Raw genomic sequence first — 12,694 nt, 5'->3', positions numbered from 1 at the left:
AGGAGGGAGGGAGAGTGGGAGGGAGGAAGAGAAGGAAGGAAGGAAGAAGACAAGAAGGAAGGAAGGAAGAGGAGGAAGGAAGGAAGATAAGAAGGAAGGAGGGAGGGAGGGAGGAAGGAAGAAAAGAAGACAGGAAGGGAGAGAGGGAGAAAGAGAGGGAAGGAAGAGAAGGAAGGAAGGAGGAAGGGAGGAAGAAAGGAAGGAAGAAAGGAAAACAGGAAGAAAGAGAAGGAGGAAGGAGGGAGGGAGGAAGAAAAGAAGACAGGAAGGAAAGGAAGGAAGGAAGGAAGGGCAGGCTATGGATCTATAGAATCTATAGGAAATAATCATGTTTGTAAAGCGCTAAAGGAATGCCTCTCCAGGCCAATTAAAATGAGAAATATGCTCTGGAATGCTGATCAGCTAGAAACGTAACCTGGCTTCGTGTCAGTCTAGGACAATAAATATAACACACAAGCAACTGGAAAAACCGCTAAAGTTAACCAGCAGCAGATCAATAACAGAAAGCTTCTAGAATCCGGAGTTTCTACATAGCTGTGACGTTTTCCTGGTCTGCCCACATACCTTGTTGAATTCAGGAACTCACTGGCAGAGCCAACCCAGCAGACTGTGTTTAGCGTTTGCAAAAGAAAGGCAATTGTTGAATCCTGGCTTAACTGCTTTGGCTGCTGCCTGATTTGTTGGACTTAAATCAGCCAGCATGCGGGAGACTAGGATAGTTTATCGGTCTCTCCTCTATGGCAGCTTTTCCCGTAAATAAGGAAGTTGTCAGCCTTAGTTTCGTTCTTACTTTTTAAACCATAGTCCTAAATAAGCAGCTATAGAAACATAGAAGACTGACGGCAGAAAAAGACCTCATGGTCCATCTAGTCTGCCCTTATACTATTTCCTGTATTTTATCTTAGGATGGATATATGTTTATCCCAGGCATGTTTAAATTCAGTTACTGTGGATTTATTAACCACGTCTGCTGGAAGTTTGTTCCAAGGATCTACTACTCTTTCAGTAAAATAATATTTCCTCGCGTTGCTTCTGATAGAAACATAGAAACATAGAAGACTGATGGCAGAAAAAGACCTCCTGGTCCATCTAGTCTGCCCTTATACTATTTCCTGTATTTTATCTTACAATGGATATATGTTTATCCCAGGCATGTTTAAATTCAGTTACTATGGATTTATTAACCACGTCTGCTGGAAGTTTGTTCCAAGGATCTACTACTCTTTCAGTAAAATAGTATTTTCTCACGTTGCTTTTGATCTTTTCCCCAACTAACTTGTGTCCCCTTGTTCTTGTGTTCACTTTCCTATTAAAAACACTTCCCTCCTGGACCTTATTTAACCCTTTAACATATTTAAATGTTTCGATCATGTCTGCCCTTTTCCTTCTGTCCTCCAGACTATACAGATTGAGTTATTTTATGCAACTGCCTCCTGCCTTTTCCTAACGTTTCTGACACTCAGCTTAGTTTAACAGCTATGATTTGATCTCGGCATTAACTCCTTTAATGCAATCTTCAAAGAACACAGACTGGGTTATGAAGGAAACCAGGAGTAGACCTTGGGAACAGTTTAATGAGATTGCAACGCCTTGGTCTCTTCAGCCTTGAAAGACGGCGTTTAAGATGTGTCTTGATCGAAGTGTATAAAATCATGCATGGGATAGAAAAGGTGGATAGAGAAAAATTCTTTTCTCTATCACACAATACTAGGACGAGGGGACACTCCCTAAAGCTCAGAGGTAAGAAAGTGAGAACAAATAAATGGGAATATTTCTTCACCCAGAGGGTCCTTGGTTTATGGAATTCCCTTCCAGAAGAGGTCGTGACAGCTGTCAGCCTTGACAGCTTCAAGGCAGGATGAGACAGATTCATGGATGCCAAGTGTATTGGTGGTTATTGAAACAGATGTCCATGTTGCTTGAGGCAGGGTTCCCGTGGGTCCCATTTGTTGGGGGTCAAGGGAAAGGGAGGTTTTTGCCTTCTCTTTCTACTCAAGATCCCTATGGACAATTGGTGGACCACTGTGTGACACAGAATGCTGGACTCGATGGGCTTTGGCCCGATTCAACACGACTCTTCTTGTGTTCTTATGTAGATGGCCTTAGGTGGCAAAATATGGCACCTGGTCTTCTATCAGTATTCATTAGTTGGGAAAGCACCTTTTCCTCTTGCATCAGTATTTATTTTATTCACTTTTATTTATTTATTTTATTTAGCAAGTTTGTTGGCTGCCCATCTCACCGCAAGATGGTTTGCTCCCCATTCCCTTCTAGCATTGAGGATGTTACCAAGTTGGGTGAAGAAAACAGCCAAGATCGGAGAGCAGCGAAGATCCTACAGTTTAAGCCCTGAGCTACAAATGTCCTCTTTTATCGGAAATAAATTCTACCTTATGTAGCTGCTGCAAGGGAAGGATTCAAAACTCAATATATTATTTTTGTAACCTCTAATACAGTGTTTCCCAACCTTGGCAACTTGGAGATATTTGGACTTCAACTCCCAGAATTCCCCAGCCAGCGAATGCTGGCTGGGGAATTCTGGGAGTTGAAGTCCAGATATCTTCAAGTTGCCAAGGTTGGGAAACACTGCTCTAATAAATGGAATTCAAGAGAACGGGCATTGTGATCAAGGAACATCTGCTTTTAGCAAAAAAGGGAAAAAATGCTGCCACCAATATGTTGAATTTTACCTTCACTTAATCAGCTTGCACACAGCTCCTAGGACAATTTGTGCAGCTCCTTCGATGTACCCGATCTTAATTGTTATTGCAGAACACCGCTGTATTTTTTTGTGAGCAATGTCAGAAATCCTTGTCTCAAACAGGTCTTTTTTCTTTTTTTTTTAAAGTATGCCTGTATTTAATATTTAGAAGCGGAAACCATTTTGACCGCAGCCAAATACTTTACCTTCAAGCTCATCAATTTTTTTGGCGAAAACTTTCAACTGCTTTTTCAGCTTCCGAACCGTCTTGTCTTGCTTCTCCATCTGTTCCATTAAATCCTACCCCCCAAAAAAAATTGAGGACAAAACAGGTGAGAGGTTAAAAAGGACCAGAAAAGCAACAGACAAAACAGAAACCAGTGTTATTAGTGTCGTAAGAGAAAAACCACCAAATGCCACCGTCTGGCTAATAATTGGCAAGCCTGCGCGTGGCCTAGACCAGTGATTTTCAACCTTTTTTGAGCCGCGGAACATTTTTTATATTTACAAAATCCTGGGGCACACTACCAACCAAAATGACACAAAATAACACTCTAAGACACTCTCCTCTCTTTTCCCATCCCTGTCTCCTCCCCCCCTTGTGTGTGTATACTCTTGAACCATTTCTCTTTCTCTCTTTCCTGCTTTCTCTATCTCTCTTTTTCTCTTTCTCTCTTGCTTTCTCTCTTTCTCTCTCTCTCGCTGTCTCTCTCTCTCTCTCTCTCTTGCTTCTCTCACTCTCTTTCTCTCTCTCTATTGCTTTCTTTCTCTCTCTTTCTCTCTCCCTCTCTTTCTCTTTTTTGCTTTCCCTCTTTCTCTCTCCCCACCTTCTCTCTCCCTCTCCCTTTCTCTCTCTCTCTTTCTTGCTATCTCTCTTTCTTTCTCTCTCTCTATTTTGCTTTCTCTCTCTTTCTCTCTCCTGTGGGGCAGCGGCAGGGAGGTCAGCTGTGAGGCGGAGCTCTGGAACGGAGGCACTGACGGCAGCGGCTGGACGTTTTGCTAGACACCATACATGCTGGCGTTGCGCTAGGCATGGGCGCGGGGCTGGAGCCTCCATCCCTGCCCAGCCAGCGGGCAAGTGCCAGCCACGCAATGCCAGCATGTACGGTGTCTAACAACACGTTCAGCCGCCGCTGTCCGTGCCTCTGTCCTGGAGCTCTGGCTCCCAGCCAACCACCCTGCCGCTGCCCCGCGGCTACTGCCCGGTGTCGCTGCCGCCGCCCTCCCACCAGGCCCTAAAGCTCACCTGCTGCCGCCGCCAGGGAAGCTCCAGCCAGGCGGGGCGCTGCAGCTGCCGGAAAACTTGGAAGGAGCGAAGAAGGAAGCTCAGCTTCCGGTCTCACAACTTTTTGCTCTCCCCACTCTCAGCAAAAAGTTGCGAGACCAGAAGCTGAGTTCCCTTCTTTGCGGCACACCTGACCATGTCACTGGTTGGGAAACACTGGCCTAGACGTTATATAAAAACATTGCTTTCTAAGAGAGAGGCTGAAATGCGTGCATGGATTTATGTGACCTCGTTCACAAGACGTAACAGATCCAGTGTCCTGGTTTCTGGCAGATTCTCTCCCACGGGGCTACGGAAATGGAGCACCTGTAGTCATCATTAAACCTTTAAGGGACATTTGGCAGACTTCAGGCCTGCTCCTATTCTGATATAGATTTGCTGAGACAAAAAGTATCTGGTCCTTTCCATTTTTTAAAAAATCGTAAGGCTAGTGATGTTCCACTGGAAGTTAACAGTGGAAACACAGAACCCGTAAGAAAGAATTTAAAAAGGATGCCCTCTTATGCCCATTTCTTCACGTCTCCTTTGATCCTCCCAACAACCAGCCCTGCTTTCTGGGAATTCTGCATGCTGCAGTCTCCCAAGACTTCTAGAAGGTCATAGCTTGGGGGAAACTACTCCAAGGTCCCCTCCAAGGTGTTGCATTAAAAGCTGTTGCAGTTGCTTCGATGGGATTCGTGTACATGTTGCAACAAACAGGACACACACCTAATTTGGTGCTTTTTAAAAGGAAGGAAGGAAGGAAGGAAAGAAGGAAGCAAGGAGGGAGGGAGATAAGAAGGAGGGAGGGAAGGAAGGAAGGAGGAAGGAGAGAAGAAAGGAAGGGAAGGGAAGGGAAGAAAGGAAAGAAAGAAAGAAAGAAAGAAAGAAAGAAAGAAAGGGAAGCAAGGAGGGAGAATAGGAAGGAAAGAAGGAGGAAGAAAGGGAGGGAATGAGGGAGGGAACAATGGAAGGAAGGAAGCAAGCAAGCAAGAACTACCGAGTTACGCAAAGTCCTTACCAGGTTTTCATTGGTCAGGCGGGTGATTTCGTGCTGCAGACTGGCTTCTATCCGGGCTTCTGGCGGCAGCTGGAGGTTCTGGGCCAGCAACTGTTGCTGGCGGTTATTCTCCTCCTTCAGACTCTGGATCTCTCCACGAAGGGCCTCCTGGTCATTCTCGTGGCTTCTCTTCTGAGCCTGCAGCTGAGATTCCAGAAGCCTGCAAGAAACCAATGGAGGGAGGCCAAGAGGGAAGGTCAGGAGGAAGAAGCCAAAACAGAAAAAAGAAAGACTTTCCCATCACAGATTGGGCAGTTTTTCAATGGCTGCCAGTAGGAGAAAGCGACCGGCCGATCAGAGAAAGAAAGAAAACCAGAAGAATGTTCTTTAAACCCTTTTTTTGAGTGTCTTTGAGGCTTGACTTGACTATGGAGGTTCTGAGTCAGCCAGAACATGGTTGTCCCAAAGGTGCTTGCTTTTTTTTTAAAGGCAACTGGACTTTGTTTTGAAGAGGTTTCACTTCTCTTCCAAGAATAGCACTTATATACTGCTTCGCTGTGTTTTATAGTTTACAGCAGGGGTCCCCAAACTTTTTACACAGGGGGCCAGTTCATTGTCCCTCGAACTGTTGTAGGGCCGGACTATATAAAAAAACTGTGAACAAATCCCTATGCACACTGCACATACCTTATTTTAAAATAAAAAACAAAATGGGAACATACTATTTAGAGGGGGGGGGGAAGAAATCTGAAATTCATATATGTTTATGTTTTGTTTTTAATTTTATTTTATTAACATCTGATTGGCTATACAAGGTTTTCTTGGTTTATAGAAAAATGTATAAAGAAAGAAGGAAGTACTTTGGCATAATGATTAATAAGTTAGAAATATAATTGGTGTTGTACTTTTGAAGGAACATTAAGGAGAGAATTTAATTAAAATAAAAGTATGTACCTGTGCTCCTGTCACTCACCCGCGGGCCGGATAAATGGCCTCAGCGGGCCGCATGCGGCCCACGGGCCGTAGTTTGGGGACCGCTGGTTTACAGAGTCAGGATATTAGAAACATATAAAAATTGACAGCAGAAAAAGACCTCATGGTCCGTCTAGTCTGCCCTTATACTATTTCCTGTATTTTATCTTAGGATGGATATAAATTTATCCCAGGCATGTTTAAAATCAGTTACTGTGGATTTACCAACCACGTCTGCTGGAAGTTTGTTCCAAGCATCTACTGCTCTTTCAGCAAAATAATATATTCTCATGTTGCTTCTGATCTTTACCCCAACTAAGCTCAGATTTGTGCCCCTTATTAGTGTTCTCTTTTCTATTAAAGGATGGATATATGTTTATCCCAGGCAGGTTTAAATGACCTCCTGGTCCACGTTATCTATTAAGCAGTTCCTATTCTTCGGGATGATTCAGAGTGAAACAGAAACCCTAATTAAAGCAAAAACGATCCGTAAGAATTATAGGCTTTGAAAAATGTTCAGGGCTTTGGTTTTAAAAGGGACATTATTGCAGATTCCAAAGCCTACAGAGAAACTTAATACTAATTCAATGCACAACCTTGGGCAGGGGAACCAAAGGTTGATTCACCATACGTCAACTGTGGGAGGAAAATAAATAGATACAAAGAATAAATAAACAATTATTTATCAATGCTACCACTGCCTTTTCTACAAACAGGTGCGTATCTCAACTAGGCCATCTATAATCAGACACAGGGTTTAAATATGTCTAAGCAGATCAGCTGCGTCGACTAAGCACACGAAGGTAAATGTGGATAATTTACCTTTCGTTTCTTTGCCATTTGCTCTAGAACCTCCTAAGCCATTCTAAAGCACAGGGGCAAGAAACAAGAAGCTGCAGAGCCATCTCTCACACACACCCCGGCTTTCCCTGCAGTGTAGACCACCCCCTAAGTTAGCTTCTTGCAAACTTACAAAAAGATGCAGTTAAATGGACATGTTTTGTTAGCAGTACAAGAAAAGGGAAAGAGACTGGTTAAGTTGGCATTCTTGGCAAAAGAAAGCATTTTCAGTGTTGTTTGACTGAGCTAAAAATGAAACTAGCATCATCACTCGACTATAAAAATAGCACAAAACAGAGAAGTTTTAGAGAATATAGACATACAGTGATACCTCGACATACGAGTTTAATTCGTGCCAGAGCCGAGCTCGTATGGCGATCAATTCGTATCTCGAACGCATGCATTTAGATTTGGCTTTTCGCGCCGAGATAACTGGGAAAAATGGAATTCTTGCGCCACCTAGTGGACGCTCGGCTCGTATCCCGAATTTGAGCTCGGGTGTCAAACAGAAATTTTGCTCGCGTCTCAGCTCGTAACTTGGAATACTCGCATATGGAGCAGCTCGTATCTAGAGGTACTACTGTATATTTAAAAACTACCTAACCCATTCTCCAGTAAGTGGATGCGTTCAGCGGCTAATATTTATAAAACAGGGTGCACATACTGTGTTGAGATCATTTTCAAAATGGTCAGAATATGATTTTTTGGGGGAAATGATCTGCAGAATAGCTATTTGGAATGACTTAAACTGACAGGCTAATAATAGGATTAATTATTTGTATGTTTTATCCTACTAATCTTAGGATAGGCACTGGACTATGCGTTTTGAATTTAATCTTTCTGGTTTTGGACCTTGTATTTTTTTTGGGAGATCAATAATTAAAGTTTGATTTGCCATCTTTTCTAACTGACACCCAATATTGTAGGGACTCTCTGAGAAATAGTCCCTCTTAATATCCAAAAATTGTAGAAGCAGCTACTGTAGTTCCTCGGTCTCCGTTCTCTATTAAATATTTTGATGGAGATCATCCAGGCAGTGAAGCCAGTGAAACAAGCTAAAAAACTTTTTTTTTTCCAAATAAAGAAACAAAATTCCACAGGAGAAAAAAATGTGTTAATTCCAGAATGACAAAATTGGTCTTCTTCCCATCTAGCAGAAAGCATGGACAGATTTTGCATTTACTGGCTGTCATGGACTTCTTTCCATCATATCCTCCCTTGTCCTTTCCTGATGAAATTTCCAACATATATAAATGAATTCTGTCTCTGCTTTTAAATTTTAAAACGTGCCAGGTGATACCTAGAGATGTCGAGCCTAATGCTGGACTTCTTTCTTTCTTTCTGTCTTTCTTGTTTAATAATTTATTTATTTTTTAATTTCTTTATTAAATTTTCACAAACATTCAACTCACAATTTGTTCCATTTTACAGATCATAAACCATCTTTGTTATCTTTGTGTGTTTCAGTAATTTTTTACCTATTACATTCAGTAGTATATATAATACACTATACAATTATTATCTAATATATATTACTTTTCCTAAATGATAAATAAAGATATTTACAAGGTATCTGTTGTTTGTTTCAGTTGTACTGTTACTTCGTATTATATTATTTCTATATTCTCTTTTGAATCCATTCGTGCCATTTGTACCATGTTCGTTTTGATTCATTGATTTTATTTCCCTTAATTGAATTAGTAATTTTGTCCATTTCCACACATGTATATATTTTAATCTATTATTAAATTTTCTGTTGGGGTTTGATCATTCTTCCACATTTGTGCTATCGCTATCTTTCTAATATGAGGCTTAGATGCCCAAAACCATATTGCGCCGGGCAGTATATACAGTGATCCCTCGATTTTCGCGATCTCGTTCTTCGCGAAACACTATATTGCGATTTTTCCCACCCGATGACGTCACTCTCTTCCTTCCTTTCTCATCTTTCTTTCTCTCTCTCTTTCTCTAACTTGCTTCTTCCTCTCTCACACTCTCTACCTCCCTCTCTCATCTCTTTCTTTCCTTCTCTCTCTTTCTCTATCTCTCCCCGTCTTGCTGGCGGGCGGCGGGCGGCGGGCGAGCGGGGGCATCAGCGAGGAAGACCCAGGGAAGGTTCCTTCGGCCGCCCAGCAGCTGATCTGCTCGGCAGCGCAGCAGCAGCGAGGAGCCGAATCGGGGTTTCCCCTTTGCGTGGGCGGCGGGGAAACCCCGATCTTCGTCTGCTCGCTGCTGCTGCGCTGCCGAGCAGATCAGCTGCTGGGCGGCCGAAGGAACCTTCCCTGGGTCTTCCCCGCCGCCCACGCAAACTCCACCATCTGCGCATGCGCGGCCATGAAAAAGGGCGCGCATGCGCAGATGGTGTTTTTACTTCCGCAACCCTACATCGCGAAAAATCGATTATCGCGAGGGGTCTTGGAACGGAACCCTCGCGATAATCGAGGGATCCCTATAAATCTAGTTAATGTGTAAATAAATGCATTTTCTTCTTTCTTTTCCTTTAACCAACACATTTGGATCAAGCAGCCGCTCCACAGCATGTTAGTGACAGGAGAATGCAAGAAAGAAGGCAAATTAACACAGCAACACCCCCATCCTGAGAAATCTTGTAACCTGTTGGTTTGTTTTAGCCCTTCGTATACCAGCCACAGCTCGCCATCCTCGTTCAGCAAATGACAATCTTGCGGAGACGAACTTCGAAGCAAAACGTTTTGGTTTTTTAAATGCAGAAATAAAAACAAAAACAAAAGGGACACGTGATGGAAATGATGAGATATGCTAAATAAAAGCATAAATGCAAGCTGAAGAGTGTAATTAGGGGACAAAAAGAAGTACAGTGATCCCCCGGGTATCGCGACCCCGATCATTGCGAACGGGCTAAATCGCGATTTTTAAACCCGGAAGTCAAAACACCATCTGCGCATGCGCGCCCTTTTTTTATGGCCACGCATGCGTAGATGGCGCCGGGCAGATCAGCTGCTGGGCGGCTTCCCTGGGTCTTCCCCCTCTTGCTGGCGGGAGGGCAAGCATCAGCGAGGAGTTTCCCCACCGCCCACGCAAACTCCTCGCTGCCGCTCGCCCGCCCTTCGCCCGCCCACGCCGTTCGCTCCCCCTCTTGCTGGCGGGAGGGCGAGAAGCCCCCCCCAGCACCCGCTCGCCCTTCGCCGCTCGCCCGCCCTTCGCCCGGCCACCCGCGCCACTTCGCAACTGAGTCCCGAAGACAAACCCCGCCCTTCGCCCGGCCACCCGCGCCGCTTCGCAACTGAGTCCCGAAGACAAACGTCAAAGGCGAACTTCCGCGTTTGTCTTCGGGACTCATTGGGAAGCCGCGCAGCTGTTTTAAAACGTCGCCGCCGGCATGGGGGGGCTTCCTAGCAGCCCCCCAAACCCGGGTTGGGGGTCCGGGGGGGTGCTGGCAAGCCCCCCATGCCGGCGGCGACGTTTTAAAACAGCCGCGCCGCTTCCCAGCTGAGTCTCCTTCCCAGGAACCCCAATCTTCGGCTCCTCGCTAGCGCTGCGGAAGTAAAAACACCATCTGCGCATGCCCAGATGGTGTTTTTACTTCCGCAGCGCTACTTCGCGAAAACCCAATCATTGCTAGGGGTCCTGGAACGGAACCCTCGCAATAATCGGGGGATCACTGTATCTTTTTTTTTTTTTTTTTTTGGATCTCAGTAAATATTAATTCCACGCTGTTTACTCAACCGATCTCGTACAAGTTTATGGAGAATCAAATCCCAAGATCCTCTAACCTAAATTTAAACAAGAATGCAATCTTCCCAACCGGTATTTGTGTAATCCTATCTAAATCTACTGATGTTACTGGGATTTGCTCCAATGTAAATAGAGACGTTTATATTATTTTTCTTACATTTAAATGTTTCAATCATGTCCCCCCTTTTCCTTCTGTCCTCCACACTATACAGACTCTACAGATTGAGTTCATGAAGTCTTTCCTGATACGTTTTATGCTTAAGACCTTCCACCATTCTTGAACGGGTCCAAAGACGGGCTACAAGAATGGTGGAAGGTCTTAAGCATAAAACGTATCAGGAAAGACTCAATGACCTCAATCTGAATAGTCTGGAGGACAGAAGGAAAAGGGGAGACATGATCGAAACATTTAAATATGTTAAAGGGTTAAATAAGGTTCAGGAGGGAAGTGTTTTTAATAGGAAAGTGAACACAAGAACAAGGGGACACAATCTGAAGTTAGTTGGGGGAAAGATCAAAAGCAACGTGAGAAAATATTATTTCACTGAAAGAGTAGTAGATACTTGGAACAAACTTCCAGCAGACGTGGTTGGTAAATCCACAGTAACTGAATTTAAACATGCCTGGGATAAACATATATCCATTGTAAGATAAAATACAGGAAATAGTATAAGGGCAGACTAGATGGACCACGAGGTCTTTTTTCTGCCGTCAGTCTTCTATGTTTCTATGTTACCATAGAAATAACACTGCTGTAAAACACAACCTGAGATTAATCCAGATAATAGCATGTGTTCTGATAAGGCTGCTTTAATCCAGATTCATTAAACCCCCCAAAAAAGAAGCCATATTTGCATCATATCCAAATAAGAAGGATTTTACACAGCACAAATAACTGAAGAAGGGAAGAATCTTCTGAGATGTATTTATTTATTTATTTATTCACTGTATTTATTCACTGTGCCAAGAGGCCAATGTAATGTTTCTGGGCTCAGATGCCAATCAGAAAGTATTTTCACTGCCCTTCTGCCTAAGGTCCGATACTGCAACCCCAAGTTGGCAAGAGGAAGTGCCATTATCTACCATTATCTGCATTATCTACCAGCATCCTTCCATTCCTGGAACAATTTTGTATTTTAAAAAGGGTTTTTTTCCTCCTTTTATAAGAACAATGCTGAAAGTTTTTTAATTAGAATTTTAAGATTGTTTTTTAATGTATTAATTGGATTGTTATTATTGTTTCCTGTTTTTCTGTACATGCTGTGAGCCGCCCCAAGTCCTCGGAGAGAGGCGGCATACAAATCCAATGAAATCTAAATCTAAAAATGAACACCAGGGCACAGAATTAAGCTGTATTTTGACATGAGGGTTTAGTAAATTTCAGAACAGTGTATCAAAACCACAAAAGGCTTTTCAGGGGGACAACAATTCCAGGTTTTTGTTCATGTACCTGTTTGTCTCCTTCAGTCCAATATAAGCCTGAGCGATCTCTCCTTTGTCCTTCAACTTCTGAACATCTTCCAGAAGAATTGTAGAGTCTGTCATGGTGTTCTGGGAATAATCAAGGGAGAACAAATGAGAACGATTCAATAGTACAGTGGTACCTCTACCTACAAATGCCTCTATTTACGAACATTTCTAGATAAGAACCGGGTGTTCAAGAATTTTTGCCTCTTCTCAGGAACCATTTTCCACTTACAAACCCAAGCATCTGAAACTGTAACCGGAAAAGGCAGGGAGAAGCCTCTGTGGGGCCTCTCTAGGAATCTCCTGGGAGGAAACAGGGCCATAAAAGGCATGGAGAAGCCTCCATGGGGCCTCTCTAGGAATCTCCTGGGAGAAAACGGTCGGAAAAGGTGGGGAGAAGCCTCTGTGGGGCCTCTCTAGGAATCTCCTGGGAGGAAACAGGGCGGAAAGGTGGGGAGAAGCCTCCGTGGGGCCTCTCTAGGAATCTCCTGGGAGGAAACAGGGCCTCCACTCTCCCTGTGGTTTCCCCAATCGCACGCATTATTTGCTTTTACATTGATTCCTATGGGAAAAATTGCTTCTTCCTACAAACTTTTCTACTTAAGAAATTGGCCACAGAACGAATTAAGTTCGTAAGTAGTGGTACCACTGTACATGCTTTTAAGTACAGGCTTGTCTCAGCAGTAGATAAACGGTGTGATACCATCATCATTTAGTTATCGTTAATGTAGACTTG

At 43.6% G+C, this 12,694-nt stretch overlaps 1 protein-coding gene across 1 annotated transcript in view; it reads right to left on the bottom strand.

The window, feature by feature from the left end:
• Positions 1-12,694, bottom strand: part of MYO5A (myosin VA) — a 102,590-nt gene that overhangs the window by 18,280 nt on the left and 71,616 nt on the right. The window contains exons 29-31 of the mRNA XM_070763053.1: positions 11,942-12,042; positions 4,987-5,185; positions 2,908-3,001 (exon numbers count right to left, since the gene is read on the bottom strand). Coding sequence (XP_070619154.1) covers positions 2,908-3,001; positions 4,987-5,185; positions 11,942-12,042 — 394 coding nt within the window. The remainder of the gene's footprint in view (positions 1-2,907; positions 3,002-4,986; positions 5,186-11,941; positions 12,043-12,694) is intronic.

The sequence above is a fragment of the Erythrolamprus reginae genome, chromosome 10 (assembly GCF_031021105.1).
Source record: "Erythrolamprus reginae isolate rEryReg1 chromosome 10, rEryReg1.hap1, whole genome shotgun sequence".
NCBI lineage: Eukaryota > Metazoa > Chordata > Lepidosauria > Squamata > Dipsadidae > Erythrolamprus > Erythrolamprus reginae.
This window is presented reverse-complemented; position numbering and strand designations above follow the sequence as displayed.